Source organism: Heloderma suspectum, chromosome 7 (genome assembly GCF_057233095.1).
Source record: "Heloderma suspectum isolate Gila_16-S chromosome 7, 16-S_ref, whole genome shotgun sequence".
Taxonomy (NCBI): Eukaryota; Metazoa; Chordata; class Lepidosauria; order Squamata; family Helodermatidae; genus Heloderma; species Heloderma suspectum.
Window position 1 is genome coordinate 34,998,311 of NC_139464.1, and position 17,292 is coordinate 35,015,602.

General features: G+C 43.1%; 1 protein-coding gene across 13 annotated transcripts in view; it reads left to right on the forward strand.

Moving 5' to 3' along the window:
* The window catches only part of STAB2 (stabilin 2), a 153,061-nt gene that overhangs the window by 77,987 nt on the left and 57,782 nt on the right, over nucleotides 1-17,292 (forward strand). For all 13 annotated transcript variants that reach the window (XR_014784265.1, XR_014784266.1, XM_084809611.1 and 10 more), the window contains 13 exons: nucleotides 2,067-2,203; nucleotides 4,016-4,130; nucleotides 5,306-5,383; nucleotides 6,201-6,299; nucleotides 6,390-6,497; nucleotides 8,331-8,462; nucleotides 9,439-9,567; nucleotides 10,465-10,521; nucleotides 13,005-13,094; nucleotides 14,426-14,621; nucleotides 14,975-15,070; nucleotides 15,746-15,791; nucleotides 17,177-17,253. Coding sequence is in view for 11 of the 13 variants with exons in the window: in XM_084809611.1 (XP_084665737.1) it covers nucleotides 2,067-2,203; nucleotides 4,016-4,130; nucleotides 5,306-5,383; nucleotides 6,201-6,299; nucleotides 6,390-6,497; nucleotides 8,331-8,462; nucleotides 9,439-9,567; nucleotides 10,465-10,521; nucleotides 13,005-13,094; nucleotides 14,426-14,621; nucleotides 14,975-15,070; nucleotides 15,746-15,791; nucleotides 17,177-17,253 (1,360 nt within the window). In the remaining 2 variants the exon portion in view is untranslated. The remainder of the gene's footprint in view (nucleotides 1-2,066; nucleotides 2,204-4,015; nucleotides 4,131-5,305; nucleotides 5,384-6,200; nucleotides 6,300-6,389; nucleotides 6,498-8,330; nucleotides 8,463-9,438; nucleotides 9,568-10,464; nucleotides 10,522-13,004; nucleotides 13,095-14,425; nucleotides 14,622-14,974; nucleotides 15,071-15,745; nucleotides 15,792-17,176; nucleotides 17,254-17,292) is intronic.

Consider the following 17,292-nt stretch of genomic DNA (forward strand, 5'->3'; position numbering starts at 1 on the left):
TAGCCTATCACGGCTGACTGCAGGGATGCAAGCAGTGGCGGCTATGGCCGCCGCCATTTGCGTCCCGGCTGGCAAGGATTCGCAGCGGGAGGGACGGGGCGCCTCCCCCCCGGCCAGAATTTCGGGGGGAGGGACGGAGTGCCTCCCCCCCACCGCGAATCAAGTTTCGTGAAAGGTAAGGGACTTTCGTACATCCCTATAATAATGTGAAGTACTTGTTTTCCTTTGTAGTCTGACAGTCTCGAGGATCTGCATTTGTAAGGAATCGGGTGGCTAACTAATAAAGTAGTGAGCCTGTGAAGCCTGGTGCCTCGGAGTATGTGATTGCCAACAGAGAGAACCAAGGGACCCAACAGCTAGTTTCACAGCTTTGTGCAGTTTTTTTCCCCTTTCTAAAAGGCATAGTTGCTGGCAGTAAGGGCTTTAAGCTAAAATATGCAGGGGGGTTGTATTTTTGCCCTGTCCTGTTTGCCTTTGGTCCTGCCCACCACTGGAATGCGACCTCTGAGAGCTTCTCTGAAATTGAACCTGGCCCTTGGGCTGAAAGAACTGCCCCATCCCTGCTCTAATTAACTGCCTCCCCACCAAAAAAATGTATAGGAGGGGTTCTGTTCTTCTGACATCCATTAAGTGCCTTGTGTTTGAAACATGGCGGAGATTGTGGCTGTTTTACAAATCTTCAGAGGAGGACTAGTGAATCACAAAAAACCCTATAAAAGCATCTTGGAATCCAGCAAACACTAATTTTTAAACAAACCCAAAAGGGGAAGAATGTAATAAAAATCCTTTTGACTAGAATACCTATAACCTGTTGTTGGAAATAGAAATAGAGAAATCAAGTCACTGTACAGCACACAACCTAACTATTTATCCTTTGGTAACTTGTTGCAATCTATTTGCATTTCTCATTTAAAGGTGTCTTCTGCCCAGTCAAACCTTCACTCAGTGAAAAGGATCTAGGTGTTTTAGCGGATAACAGGCTGCACATAAGCCAGGAGCATGATATGGCTGCTAAAAGAGCTAATGTAATCTTAGACTGCATTAACTGGAGATGCTGGGGACTGAAGGACAAACTACACATAACGCTAAATGCATCTTCACATCTGATGTGGCACCAATGGGGGATTTCCTCCCAAATCAAATACTAGCTGCAGAGGGATTTCCCCAGCAGGGGTGGAAAGAGTTAAATTCCACCTCCATGCCTGCTTTGATCCTGTTAATCAGCAGCAGCACTCCCCTGCTGATACAATCTGAATTTTAAAAAGATACCTGCATGTACCTGTAGCAGCAGCACTCCCCTGCTGATGCAATCTGAATTTTAAAAAGATACCTGCATGTACCTGTAGCAGCAGCACTCCCCTGCTGATACAATCTGAATTTTAAAAAGATACCTGCATGTACCTGTAGCAGCAGCACTCCCCTGCTGATACAATCTGAATTTTAAAAAGATACCTGCATGTACCTGTAGCAGCAGCACTCCCCTGCTGATGCAATCTGTATTTTAAAAAGATACCTCCAAGAACTAAGCCTGCATGTTAGTTTGGCCTTGAGATGTAGTTAAGCCTTGAAGCTGGGATCTTCTGCATCCAAAACATCTGCTCTACCACTTCTCTATTGCCCCTTCTCAAAATACATAATTTTTACATTGCTAGAGGCCTCTCCAAAACAAGCTCTAGTGCAGGGGTGAATAACTTGTGGCCCTCCATATGTTTTCACCTATAGCTCCCATGATTCCTCACTATTGAGGAATTGGCCACGCTAGCTGGCATTGATGGGAGTTATAGGCCAAAACATCTGGAAAGCACTAGTTGCCCACCTCTGCTCTAGTATCTCATTCTGCACTGTTAGAAAATGGGAAGATTCTATTTTTGAAGTAAGTTATGGAACTGTTACTTCAGAAGGGGAGGCTAATAATGTTTTCGTATCTTTTCAAAAACCATAGTGTTCTTTTTGGGTACGGAAGCCCTTACACTATTAGAAACTTCCAGACTCTAGTGCTGGTCTGTAGGAGAAATTACAATATAAACGAATTAATGATGCTACATTTTATCCTGTGATTCATTCAGACAGCTGCAATAAAGACACTCCTGACAGATATGACAAATCTAACCATCCTTGTACCTTCTCGCCAAGCAATTCAAAACATGGACCAAGACGAGAGAGCTTTTTGGATGTCAAAAAACAACGTCCTAACCCTAACAAAGTATGTTGAGTATTTTTTGTTGTTGTCGTCATCATTATTCCATTTATAATGTACATGGTTTTCTAACGTACAAATTGGGCAGTATCCAATGCTAGCACAATGTCGTTAGTACTTGCTAGGCAAAGGAAAAAAGCAGTGATTTGCTGCTGAAATTCAGCAGCAAACCATGCCACTGAATTTCCGTGACAAACCACAACACCAAAATTTGGCAGCAAATCGCCACTTTTTCCCTTTGCCTAGTGAGCGGTGATGCCATCGCACTAGTGTTGGTTTACATCAGCACAACATCATTCACACTAGTGCTATGACACGTTGGATACTGCCTAGTGTTTTCTTAATTTTTATAACAGCCTTGATAACCAAGGCACTTATCCAGTTGCAGTTTATACATGAGGAGCTAGAGATGAAAAATTTTGATTGACCTAAGAAAATTAGTCAAAATGTCCATACCCCTATCTGTACCAATCTTTGACCCTTCTATCCCTGCTCTGCAATCTGGATTATTTTTCCAGATTGGAAAATTATTATTTTTATTATTTATTTGTTTGTTTATTTATTTATTTCTGGGGGGAGGGAAGAGACTTCTTTGCTGGATGAGTTTTCTGTAGTGTGTTGATTCGAACCCAGAACCCAGCTCCTTTTATATCATCAGTGACAATGCAGCTGTCACTGACAATGCATCCTCTGGCCATGGGAAGATTGACAATGCATCCTCAGCTGACAATGCATCCTCTGGCCATGGGATGATTGCTATGCTTATTTCAGATTCAGAGAAATTTACTCTTATCTTGTGAAAAAATGGAATCCTGGAATGCAGCTATGTTTTTCATACCTCCTCCTTCATTACATTTCCACCTCTAAGTTGGAGTTATGTTTTCAAGCCTGAATGAAGCTCAGACATCCATCAGTCTACCCAGGCATTGCAAAACAAATCCCCAGCAATACACTAAAGTAACCCAGTGGAATATGAGTAGCAATTCATATATTGGCACCAGCAGCATGGAAGCTTCTTCTCTGTGGCTCCTCCCATGCTGTTGCCGGTCTCATTTATATTGGGGCTGGAGATCCTCTTTTAGCCTGAAGGGCAAATTCTATTGGGGGTTGCATTCCAGTGGTGGGTGGGGCCATAGACAAAGGGGTGGAGCTAAAAACAAAAGGGGTGGAGCTCAACATACCAGCATATTTTAATTTAAACCTCTTACTGCCAGTAACTAAGCCTTAGGAGAGGTATTTCAAGCTTTTGAACTGGGGGAAATAACTGCACAGAAGCTGGGAAACCACCAAATGATGGGTGGTTGGGAGAAAGGGGGCGGGTTCAGGGGAAGGGGGCATAACATTCTAGGGACCCCTGGAGGGCCAGATTTGGCCCCCAGCCATGAGGTTCTGCACCCCTGCTGTATAGATTGTGCTAGCTACAGGTTTTGGAGGGCTCTTGGGCAAGACACCCTCTATCCACCACCACCCCTTTCCTTCTTAGCATCATTGTCACCAGCTGCTGCTGCTGCTGCTGCTCCTCTTCTTCCTCATCCTTGCTACCTCCAGCTTGCTTGTGATCATCACCTGGCTGACATGGAAGATGATGTTCAGCTGGTGTGGAACCACATTGTGGGCCCACCCAAATAGTTCCACCATACATACAACTAACCAACAGCTGTGTAGGAAACGGAAACAGCTCCTATGATGCTGCAGGTGATATATGAATTACTTCCAGCTCAAACGGTGTTTGAACCAGATGACGGATCTCTCTGTATGTGAGTAAATATAATGAGGCATGTCTTTTACATCCTCTAAACATAGCTGTGTTTCCATTAGGAGTCACATATTAGAGGGAGCGTACACAGTGGCTGACCTCCAAAACCTGTCATCCTCTGATGGGCTGCCGACATCTTTGTATGGCAATTTCGTGTCATTGTCCAAGGGAAGTGGAGTAAGTTCACCAGTCCTTTATATTCCTTCACTGTCAGGCTAGTCCTATCCTATGCATTAAGAGAAATGCACTAGCTTGGTATCCTCTTGTATTTAAATATCCTTCTGTTCTTTATTTATTTTATCTATTTATGAAATTTGTTGCCCACTTTTCATTATAAAATAATTCCAAAGCAGGAATTACCACCAATAGAAACACAATAAAATCATACAGCAATCAAAACAGTGACAGGGGAGAACAGTAACACAGATAAGTATCACGTACCATGAAGCTGATGGGTGGGAGATTCAGGACAGATAAAAGGATGTACTTCTGCACAGAGAACCCAGTTAAACTATGGAATTCAATTCCACAAGATGTAGTGATAGCTTTAAAAGGGAATTAGACACATTCCTGGAGGAGAAGGCTATCAATGGCTACTAGTCCTGATGACTATATGCTGCCTCCAATATCAGAGGCAGTATGCCTATGTACACCAATTGCTGGGGAACACAAGTGGGAGGGTGCTATTGCACTCATATCCCGCTTGTGGGCTTCCCATTGGGGCATCTGGATGGCCATTGTGGTGGACTAGATGGACCTTGGTCTGATACAATACAAAGTAGCACACCCAATTAAATCAAGAGCCTGGGTGAACAAATAGGTCTTTAGTTGGTGCCAAAAGCTTGTAAGACTCAGCACTGATAGTATTTGAAGGGGGAAAGCAACACAAAACATGTTTTTTTAAGATCTCAATGCCTTTTTCTCTTCCATGCATCTGCTTAATAAATATAGTGTAATGCATATAGCATATCATGGAGGAGGACCATAGCTCAGTGGCAGAGCACCTGCTTTGCATGCAGAAGGTCCCAGGTTCAGTCCCCGGCATCTCCAGGTAGGGCTGAGAATACACTTGCCTGGAACCCTGGAAAGCTTTTGCTGTCAGTATAGACCAGCCTCACCCAACCTGGGGCTAACTTGATGTCCTCTGGCCATGCTGGCTAGAGATGATGGAAACTGTAGTTCAAAACATCTGGAGGGCACCAGGTTGGGAAAGGCTGGTGTAGACAATACTGAGTTGGATAGACCAGTGGTCTGACCTGGTTTAAGGCAGCTTCCTATCTATCCAGCTGCGATTAGAAGGGTGGTAAAATTCTTACACCAAACTAAGCTAACTTTTTTCCCCTTCTTTCCAGAACCTTTCTGTTGGTGGAGCCAACATTGTAACTGGTGATATTGCAGCAACCAATGGGGTTATACATGTAATTGATAAGGTATTTGCATCCTTATTATAAATCAGGGGTGCTGAGTCTCAAGCCCACAGGCTAAATCTGACCTGCCTGGGGTCCCGATCCAGCCCTCCTGGGTCCATCAGATATCCACACCTCTTTTGCCAACCATTGATCATTTGGTGGTTTCCCCCAGGAAACAGGCCCACCCATCACTGGAATGCAGCCCCCAAGAGCTTCTCTTAAATTGAATGTGGTCCTCTGGTTGAAACAGGTTCAAGACCCCTGTTATAAATGGTTAGGAAGCTAGGATGAAAAAATCTTATTCTTTTTAAAATACCAAGGTATCTTTTTTCTCCCACCACCCTCCCCACTTTGTTTAACATCCAACCTTATTAAGAGTTCTGGAGAATTTGAAAGCTTGCTTACTGTTTATTGTTGGTTTTGCCTGAGTGTGGATTTTTGAATTTTTCTTATGAACCAGCACAACTTCCTTGGCCTTTTTGTGAACCAAGGCACAGAGCCTGTTAAAACCACATGAGATTCTTCCCCCAGAATCAATGTCCATCATACTGTACTATCTAAAAACAGCAAGTAACCCAAGAAGATTTAAAGAGCATTTTTACTTTGTGGTCAATAAAATCTTTACAGCTCAGCCTTTCTAGGAAAATCCTGCCACAGTTTTAATCAGTAGGGTTAGGTGTAGATTATTTTCTCTCTCTCTTGAATGACTGTTAGGTAAAATCATTACCAGTTTCCCAAAACTATTTCATTTTATATTTTTATTCCCAATGTTGCACCTTACTGCTGCAAAAGCAACACTGCAAATTGTTTGAAATTGTCCATGTGTTTTTGTTTGCAGGTTCTGACACCCCTCAGAGGAGTGAGTAGCGTATTGCCAAAATTGCTTCCACGCTTAGAACAGATGCCGGATTACTCCATTTTCAGGGGTTATATTATTGTAAGTATTCATGCTTCTCTTTGAACTGCCATGCATTATTAGACTTGTAACTGCACTTGTTTAAATTACGCCTTTGTCTTTTTACAACAGCAATATAAACTGGCGAGTGAAATAGAAGCAGCCAGTGCTTACACCATCTTTGCCCCGAACAATGATGCCGTTGAAAATTTTCTCAAGAATAAGCAGTTAACTTCTCTGGTATGTATTGGTTACCAAACTTTTTGTTAGGGCATGTCTGCAACACAGCTCTTTGCTTGCTGCCTATCTGGTGTTTCAGAACGGAACTGGAAATGTAATAAGCTAAAAGGAAGTGCCATGATGTTGGTAGGTTCACAATGCTCTCCCACCATGCCAATTCCATTGCTTTCTCTTGGCCATGCTAACACAACAGAGATTGGCACAGTTGCTAAGTGGGTTGGTTACGCTGAACCTGCACATCTGAGCCACCTTTCTGGAGAACTAGCAGTGGAACGACGTCTTTGCTTTGGACTGCAGCGCAAAACTTCCTTTGTCCCTTGTGCTGCATGGCATTGATCCCAAATAGCAGCCTATGGAGTGTCTGCAACCCACACATGGGTCATAGCCCACCATTTACGACACTGGTTAAATTGCTCTTGCTTCCATTCCTTCCTTGCCCTTTTCTGCTTCTGTCATTGTCAAAATATCTAAAATTCTCCATCAGAATAACCAGAATGGATTTGTTATCCACGACTTCTAGTAAAGTGGAAATAGGTGGAAGTCAGGGACAGCCAAGGGTAGGCATGGTCGGGGAGCTGCCGTGGGCTCACATCCCAGCAGGCGCCTACTGACAAGAGCCCCCTGGACTTGCTCCTCCTCTTTATGTTGCCACCTGCTTGTTCACCTGCTTCTTGCTCTGGCCCAGACAATGGTGGTGGTGAGAAGGAGGAGCAGGAGATCCCGCTACCTACTTGCACACCAGTTCCCTGCCTGTCAAGCAAGGAAATGGGAGCGATGACGAGGAAGAGGGTGCGGTGCAATAGCAGCTGGTGACAACAGTGATGAGAAGCTAGATTCCCTCTCACCATTGAGAGTGTGTTGCCCAAGGACCCTCAAAACCCTGGAGCTGGCACTGGGAATCAGAGTTCTTCGAAGGCAGTAAATAGTGTGAAGTGGGCTACAATACTAATGGATCTGAAATTTATGCTGGATGAAGAAAGACCTCTGTCAGTATGTAGCAAGGCAAAACTGGCCTAATGCAATAGCCACATGATACTTAAGGGTTTGCAGTAATGAAACAGTCACGTACTCTTCTGAAGACTAAACCAAAATGGCTCCTCCTCCTTTTGCTTTGATCCAATATGTGTAAGCAAGCAGTGGGCTAATATATTTAGTCCTCTCAGACTAAATTTATCTGGATGAAAGTGAAAACAGTAAATGGGAGAATTTAAGACCCACCTACATGTGATGTTTAGTTACATGATTTTTTTTCTCTGTCTTATTTATTTGATTTGTACCCTGCCTTTTTTTTTCTATCAAGAAAAATGGCACTCAAGGCAGCTGTTGTGCAAAGCAGATGCAGAAATCTAGAGCAGGTTTCTTAACCCTTTCCCCTCCTACAGATTTTCTGCTCAAAAACACCCTGCTTTTTACACCACAGTTGTTCCTCTGTTGAAAGTAGTATTAAGCCTGTGAGCAGGGCCTGTCTTATTTTTTAAAAAAAAAATTGTACAGCAGCTAGATAATTGAGTGCTTATTAAATAATTGCTTATTCTTACCCATGACTCATTCCATTGGTAGCTTTGGTAAAATAAGGCTTGCAGGCTTAAGAAGCACTACAGACCCTTCTTACCAGACAGTGACAGGGTGAGTGTTCACATCATGGGCAAGAATATTTCTTTCATGCCACGAGTAACACTTCCTAAAAATATAACATCTGACTCAAGCCTAAGAGTAATTGATAATAAAGCCTTTTGGATACTGATTGTTGCTGACAACTGTTTTTGCCATAGTAAGTTTGGGAATCTACTTCTTGGTAAAGTGCTTAACATGCATGCTTAATTTAATCTGCAGGATGAAGACCAGATCAGATACCATGTTATCCTGCAGGAGAAGCTCTTGAAAAACGACATGCGAAGTGGGATGTTCAGGGAGACCATGCTTGGATTGTCGTTTAGAGTGGGGTTCTTCATTCATGATGCCCAGGTGCTATGTATAAAACCAGAGGATAATGATGCCAGCTTTTTCTGTAGCTTTTTTATCTAAATGCCTGATTCGGGAAAAGGTTCACATTCGCTTAATTGATTGCATTAGGGGAGGGTTCAATGACGAGGATCTTAAGTCAGGCTCAACCAGAGGCTCCACTGGTATAAGTGTATTTGCACTCCCAGCTAATGAGGCCACTCACCATATGTAAACATTAAACATGTGCATTAAGTGCTGAACTAAGAACCTGAGTGAGAATTCAGAAAGCTGGACTAAGAACAAATGAATCAACATTAACTGCTGGCCTTAACTAGAGGTTATCTATTTTAAATGTCTCTCTTCTTGCTTTTGCAAGGCTGCATTTTTGACTGGGATTGTGACCAGGGCTAGGTAACCTGACACCCTCCAGATGTTTTTGGACTACAGCTCCCATAATCCCTGACTGTTGGCTGGACAGGATGGGAGCTGTAGACCAAATAATCTGGTGAGCACTGGGTTGCCTAACACTTCCTTAAGATGAAGAGAACAAGAGTTTAATAGGTATATGCAAATACTTGCGATGTTGCATTTGGTTGGTTGCACACATTAGAATCAATCATTGACTTAGTCTAGGGAAAGAGAAATGGGGGAAAGGAGCAACATTAGGAGAGGGATGCGCAGTCCCCTAACCTGTTAGACGCACAGAGAGAAACATTACAGATTACACAATGGTATACAGATGGGCCAAGTCTTCCAATAAGTTTAATTATATCCTCAAAGATAAGCATGGTCTGAAGTTCTTGGGAAAATACAATGTTCTGAGTAATGTGTAATTTCTCCCACTGCAGACTTTTAATTCAATGCTTTCTTGTGCAATGGCCTTTTTTAATTAGTTACCAACAGAGCAAGATACGTTACTTTATAAAAGTTATACCATCAATATTCATTTAAACCTGTCCCCCTAATGTGTTCTAAACTGATAACCTTTTGTACATAGCTCTACATAAATGAGGCACCTATAAAGTATCCCAATGTTGCAACTGATAAAGGAATAATCCATGGACTGGGAAAAGTAATGGAAATCACAAAGAACAGATGCGATATTAATGATACTGTAATTGTAACAGTAAGTTGTGCCCTTCTGTGTATATATTAGATGTGTTTTTATTTTTCAAAACATAATTAATGTCTTTTTAAAATATATAAGGTTGGAGTCAGACCTAGTAGACCCATTGAAGTCAATGGGACTTAAGCTAGTCATGACTAATTTGTTCCATTATTTCATTGAGTATATTCTGACTTAGTCTGGTTCCAACCCACACTTATTCAATAGGTCCTGCCAGGAAATAAATTATGGCTTTGCAGTTTGGAAGCAACTTTGGTAAAATCCAATAGCAACGTGTTAGCATTAAGACAATAACATTCTTTCACCACTACCCATTGATCTGTTTTGGCTAGTCTGAGTGACTGAGAGGTATGAAACCAGAATTTATATAAAAGTGCTAGTGGTGCAGCTAGGGCTGGAACTTGGGACCATTGTCCAGAGCCCCTCCATCTAAGAGCCCCCCAAATGATTGATGAAAGAGTGCCAAATCATATGGGCAGCAATAAACCATCCTGACCAAAGCACCTGGGCTGGATGGGCGTGCCAGGGGCCCTGCAAGGGTGACATTGATCACTGCAGCATCCTTTTTTTTTTTTTTGGACACATTTTATAGTCACGGGGCAACCAACTGGGCATGTACAAGGTTACAGATGTTCATTTTATTGCTTTTACTTTAAAAATACATGAACAAAATGTTGCAGGCCTATTAAAGCAAGATGAAGTAACTCTAGTGAATAATTGTGGGAGGGACCAATGTAACTGGCTGATCAGGAGAATGGTCAACATACATCCAAGTGTTCGTTCAGATGAAAAGTGATCATCATACTGCCTTCTGCTCTTGCAAGACCTTTGTGATTTTTATACAGGAGTGCACATCATGGTCCTCTGTACTGCAAATGTGTTTGTTTTGTTTTTAAGGGGGACTGTTCGTCCTGCTCAAACGTACCTAGCTGCCCTCTTGGAACTACACCAGTGGTAAGCATCTTAGAAAGAAATTGCTGTAAATTAATGTTAATTATGGGTTTTTCATATATATATATGCTCCCATACACCCTACTGAAGCCCTACTGCTATACACTTGGGGTAGGCAGAAAGCAGATCTCCAGGTGTTTTGGAATTCAACTCCCAGCATTCCTGACCATTGGCCATGCTTGCAGAGGCTTCTGGGAGCTGACATCCCAAACACCTGGAGATCTACCTTCTGCTAGGGATGTCCATTGCCAGGAAATCTGGCCCTTTCAGAGCTCGCCGGATTTCCTCAGTTTGCATTTGTGAGCCAAGCTGTGGGGTTCTTCCTGAAATCTGGAAACTTGGGGAGGGGGTGGATTTGCAAAAATAGCAATGTGCGCAAATTATGCAAATTCCAGCTGCAATTTGCACAAATTGCTACTTATGTGAGGGGAAAAAATAAAAACCGCAAATCCGCAAATCTTGATGAAGATCAAGTCAGGTCAGCTCATGGGCAAATGAGCCGAAGTCCGGGGGGCTGAGCTGATGAAAGCTCTGCAAGCTCCATCCCCCGGATGGATTCCTGAGACATCCCTACCTTCTGCCCACCCTTGCTATACAATACCTCACTGTGTGTATTCTCCAATTCAAGGGGGAAGAGAAATCAGGGGCACAATCTACCCCCTCCTAGTCTCAGGCCTCTGCACACCATGCGTGTGTGTATCTCGTAGCTCTCTTGCTCCCAAGGGCCCTAATGTGCTAGCTACTTATATTCTGAGCATCCTGAGCCTGTGCAAGTGGCCTTGCAAAGAAGCAAGACTGTTGGACTCACCTGTTCATGGCAGGTACAGGCCTCCCATAGCAAGTAATATCCAGGCATCTTGCACTGCTCCTGCCACTAAGTGCACTCAGCCAAGGGCCAGTAGGGAAAAGAAGGAAAAGGGCTTTGTTATCTCCAGTGTGGAGTTTGCATGCACAGGTGGGACTGGGTGGCGTCCCAAGTTTCTAGGTCTTATGGCTGCAAAGATAGGCTTGGAAGCAGGTGGGCAGCATCAGTGAAATCTCAGGAAAGGCTAGGTAGAGTTTTCCACGTTCAGAAAGAGGGTTGTGCATAACTTTATTACCATGTAACTCTAGATAGTTTTCATGGTATAAATAGATCTGGCAAGAGAAGCATAATCTTACAGGATTCTCCCCTTCAGTAACTTTGGGTTGTATCCAGTATTAGCCCTGCTTAGAGGAGACCCATTGAAATGAATGGGACTTCAGTTAGGCTAACATTGGATACAACCCTTTGCTATCATTGTGCAACTACTTGATTATCAATAGATGTTTGTTTACTGCAACTATAAATGGTGAGCTATTTTATATGATAGGACACTGTATAACATTTGTCCCTCTCCATTATTTGTTATTTTATTTATTTAGCAGCAACCATGTGCATGGTGATTTAGAAAGAACAGCATTGATAGGTCCCTATCCCAAAGCACTTACAATCGAAAAAGAGAGATGGGAAAATAACAAAAGGAAGGGAGTTGGAGGCAGAGGTAAACAGAGGAAGAGTATCCAATAATTTCAATTACATGAACTTTGGCTTAGTTACAATAGGGCATTGCTTGTTCCAAAGGCTTCCTGGAAAAGTTAAGACAGGACCTGAAGGAAGCTGATGGGATCCTATGGAGGCAGTTCCAGGCATAACGGGCAGCAAGGGGGAAAGGGTGGAGTCATTTCAGAGAGCAGGAGACGACTGAAGATAGTGGAGCTTGATGAATGAAGTTCAAAGGAAGGAAGGAATATAAGAATGGGGAGATAAGGGAAAGCAAGGCCAGGGGGCAGGGGTTGAAATAAGGATGAGGAACTTGTACAGGATCTAGGAATGGACAGGAAGCCAGTGTAGGGATTTAAGGAGGGGTATCACATGGTCAGAGTGAGCACAAGAGAGAGGAGGCTGCTGTAGTTAAGGCAACATATGATCAGTGCATGTGCCATTACTAAGAGAAGCAGAATCAGCTGTGCAAAACAACAAATACAGTTATTAAAACTGAAGTGGGAACTCAGCTTTTCATGGGAAAGAATTTGGGTAGGTTTGGTGCACAATTTTTATTTTTAATTTGAAGCACATTTGGAAAATGCTGTATACATAAGCCATCAGGGAAAAATGGGGACAATAATAAGCCATAAAACATTATATGTATTCAATTCAACAGAAATCTTATCAAGAAGTTGTTTTTATCTGACAAATGTAGCCTATTGTCAGCCAGAAAATTTTGTCTGAACTATCGCTGTGCTAATGAGTCATTAAGTCTGAAGATGTTTTGGGTATCTTCAATGTATATTTTCAATGGAAAATCATAGAATACTAAGGTTGGAAGGGGCCTACAAGACCATTGAGTCTAACCATCGGATTTTCACTTACTGAACATTTCACAGAAAGCTGTCCTAAATTTGATGCAAAGTTTAAGTGTAAAGCTACTTTTCTGATCAGAAAATTCTGATCTTCTTTTGTACAGCCGGGCAAGAGACAGAGCTGCTTTTATCTCCACTATTATAGGATGTCCTTTACGCATGGATGCCAGCCAAAATGTGCTAAAAGCACAATTGTGAGTATTTTTCCCAGTTCTGCTACTTCTGTATCTCTGCCACACTAGCATGATGCTGCTAGAACAGAGCTGTCAAACCTCTCTCAGCCTAAGGGCTGGACTCAAAATTGGAGAAGCTTGCAGGAGATACATTCCCATGGTGGGCGGGGCTGGAGGAAAAATGTGGTGGAGCCAAAAATACCAGAAGTACTGGCATACTTTAACTTAAACTGTTAGTGCCAGTAACTAAGTTTTATGAGAGGCATTTCAACCTTTTAGAATGGGGAAAAAAACTGCACCAAACGATTGGTGGCTGTGGGACGGTGGTGGGGCTGGGGAAGGGGGTGGGGGCAGGGCCATCTGATGAACCCTGTCGGGCTGGATTGGGACCCCAGGCAGGCCAGATTCGGCCCACGGGCCTGAAGTTTGACACCCCTGTGCTAGAGTGTAAAAAAGAGTCAGAATGTTTAGAATGTGTATTATATTGTTATGTATCCTAGGAGGGGGTACTGTGGCTTAGTTATTGTTTTGAACCTTGGCAGCTCCTGTAGAGCTGGAGTAGAAACAATGGGTGGAGCTTAGGGATGGTGGAGAATTTCTCCACGAATCTCAGGGAAATAGCATTGCCCTTATTTTCGCCGTAGTCTACGTAAATCTTTACGCAGACTACCGGGACCAAATAAGGAATGCAAATGGTGGTGCCCATGGGCGCCGCCATTTGTGTACGTGCTTTTTTTTTTCCCAAAGTCACCCGTGATAGGCTACGTAACGATTTACGTAGCCTATCATGGCTGACTTTGGAAATCTAGCCGTGATAGGCTACGTAAATCGTTACGTAGCCTATCACGGGTGGGTTTTTTTGTTTTTTTTTTCACTTTTTTATTTCGCAGCCGGGGAGACGGGGCGCTTCTACCCGGCTTGAATTTCGGCCGGGCAAGGCAGGGCGCCTCCCCCCCAGCCTGAATTTCGGCCAGGCGAGGTGGGGAGGGGCGCCTCCCCCCTCCAGCCTGAATTTCGGGGGGAGAACCGAAGCGCCTCCCCCCCACCGCAAAGCAAGCTGCGGGACCAGGTAAGTGCCTTTCATACATCCCTAGTGGAGCTTCTGCTAAGTTGCCACTTCTGTGTGTGCTGAATTAAAGAACAGTTGTGTTTGAGGCCTGCTGATTCTTCAGTCATTCCTTCTACCTATACAACATATATCTAACTACAGAGAGATTTGGGTGCCATGTACTGCTGATCAGGAAGTTACAAGTTCCAGCCTTAATCCACAGGGTTATCCTGATACATCCTCACTCTAGTTTTATTCTGTTACATGTAATTCTAGTTTGCTTACATCATTTATTTCTTTTCAGACCAAAGAATGTTGTGCAGGTTTCTATGGCCAGCAATGTGAGCCTTGTCCAGGGTTTGCTGGGAATATTTGCTTTGAAAATGGAATTTGCTTGGATGGCATCAATGGCACAGGGTCTTGTGAGTGTGAAGAAGGATTTCAGGGGGTGGCCTGTAACAGCTGCATCCAAGGCAAATATGGCACCAACTGTGACCAAGGTACTTCAGTTCCAGACTATTGAGAGATGACTCGTTTACTTTTTGGGATTTTGAAATTTACTGTGACTTTGAAGATAAAGAGGCAGCCTCTGCTCATACAGTCTTCTGTGATGCGCTTTAGATGCTGTAATTTGGGTAATCATGTTTTCCAGTTAATGTAGACATGGCTATGACTCCTGCATCTGCAAAATATAATGTGTAAGCCACCCTTTCATTGAAATAAAGCCATTCCAACAACGTGTTGAACAATAAGGCATATAAATTCGTAACATGTTAAGGCAGATCTTACCATAAAATTGTTGCTGTTAGTGTTGCGTGAGGTTTTAAAGTTTAAATTGTCTCTTTGCATTTAGAATGTTCCTGCATCCATGGGAAATGCAACAGTGGCATTAATGGAGATGGAACTTGTGAATGTGATGTCGGTTGGAGAGGAGTGCAATGTGAGAGCCGTAAGTCTGACTGCTGTCCGTTTCTCTGAGTCAGTATTTGAGGTCATAATTTTAGGATGCAGAGCTGCACAGGCCCCCTCTTCTTTCACAGGTCCTTCATTCCCTGAAGGACATGCCCCTGTGTCACTGAGATTCTGTCCTCAGCATCTCACCTACATTCTTTCCAAGATGCTGTCCACTGGCTTACCCCTCCAGACCTATCATAGCCATAGCCCTCCAAATATCGGCTGTCCTCCTACCTGGGAAATGATCATGTCTTGTACTGAAACTGACACAGAGACACACACACACATGGATGCACACACACACAGAGCCCCTATTTCAACTCATGAGGTCTGTGTAGTTCCTGAGAGTGAGCTTAGCATGTGTTCCAATGGCAGGAGAGCACATGGATATGATCTGTGTATTTGTCATTCTAGCCAACAGTTCATGGAGAGCAAGTTTTCATCTCTATTTTTCTAGTGCAGGGAGGGAGAAGCATTCAGAAATGTGATCTCCCATCTCAAGTCTGAAGTGTATAATTCTGTACACCTAGATAAACTCTTGGAAAATCTGTACACCTAGATAAACTCTTGGATAGGCAGGATAAAGGGGAAAGGAGAGAATATCAATCTGGAATTGAGGACTGTTCACTAACAAAAGGCATTTTCTTTCTTTCTATTTGTTGGCCCCCAGAAATCACTGATGATGAATGCAACCGTACCTGCCACACCAGTGCCAAGTATGTATTATATCAAACCAATTAAAAAGAGTGAGGGTGCATTCAGAGAGAACCTTCCCTCAGTGACTATTTCAATAAATTTGACTGCAGGTTGCGGGGGAGGTAGATATCAAAAATAGGTTTATTTGTTTGTTTATTGAACTTGTTTATATGCTGCCTTTAGGGACATAGTTTTCACAAGGTGGCTCACATAATAAATATATATATAATACAATTTTAAACCCCAAAGCAAATAAATTAAGTGGAATAAAATTATTTAAATCAGATTACTTAACAACAAGAACACAGTTTTAAAAAACACACCCAAACCAGTTCAAAATAGTGAATGAACTGACACAAGGCTCCTCCTCAGATCTGAACTGGTTCCAAAGTCTGTTTTTGTTGTTGTTACATCTGCTGTTGTTGCTATTGTGCGCAGAGCCCTACTGCGCAGTGACCACAGAATGCTGACTGTTGGGAGGAGGGATAGAAAAGAGAGGGATGGGATGGAGCAGTTGGATCCTGAACAGCCACACTCCACACTGTCACATTTTGTTGCAGATCTCACGTGTAGGGATTATTTCTCTTTTTTATTGATGCAATTATTTATTTATTTATTTATTTATTTATTTATAATATACATTGCTCAGTATAATAAAATCTCTAAGGGCGCAATCCTCTTGGATCCACACTTGATACTTGTAAGCCTCTGAACTCAGAGGCTTATAAGTAACCAATGCAAAGCGGGAGGTGCAGTGGAAGCGATCCTTGTCTCTGCCATGCCTCCCGCTCTACAATTTAGCTAGATGGGCTTTTGCACCAGTCTAGCTGTGGCATCGGGGAGAGGGGGGGATGGAAGCTGGGGAGTCCTGAGGACACAGCATAAGCTGTCCCCTCACCTCCCTGCCCCCCTTCCCTCCTCTCCAAGGTCGCCTTTGTGACCCCAGAGAGGCAGCTGGCATGGTTCTCTCCACACCAGCTGGGAGGGGGCAGGTGAGGGGGTGGCAGGTTCGGACTCTTGGATCCAAGGTCGGAGTGCTGTCGCTATGTCCAAAGTATGCTATGGTCCCCCAGACTCTTCCAGGGGCCATAGGATTGCACTCCCTGTGGTTTACATATAAATATTAAACATCACATTTCAAATATCCTATTAAAAACAGTTTCAACTACAGTAACAATAAAAGATAGAGCAGCATATGATTAATTACAATTAATGAATTATAAGACAGAGAAAGGGTGAGTGAACAAGTGCATTTTCATGGGGCATTTAAAACATACTGCTTTTCTGCCTCCCAAACTGCAGTTCACTAACTGTTTTGGAAGAATATGGTGTGAAAGAGCATTAGCGATGCTATGGAATAAATTTAGTTTTGTGTGTGATGCTTTCCTTCTTTTTTCCATCTTAGCTGCTTTCGCAATCCCGATGGCACCGCATATTGCATGTGTGCGGCTGGGTTTAAAGGGAATGGGACATATTGTACAGGCAAGTGGACTTTGTGCTCTTCCATTGGAAAGTTCATGT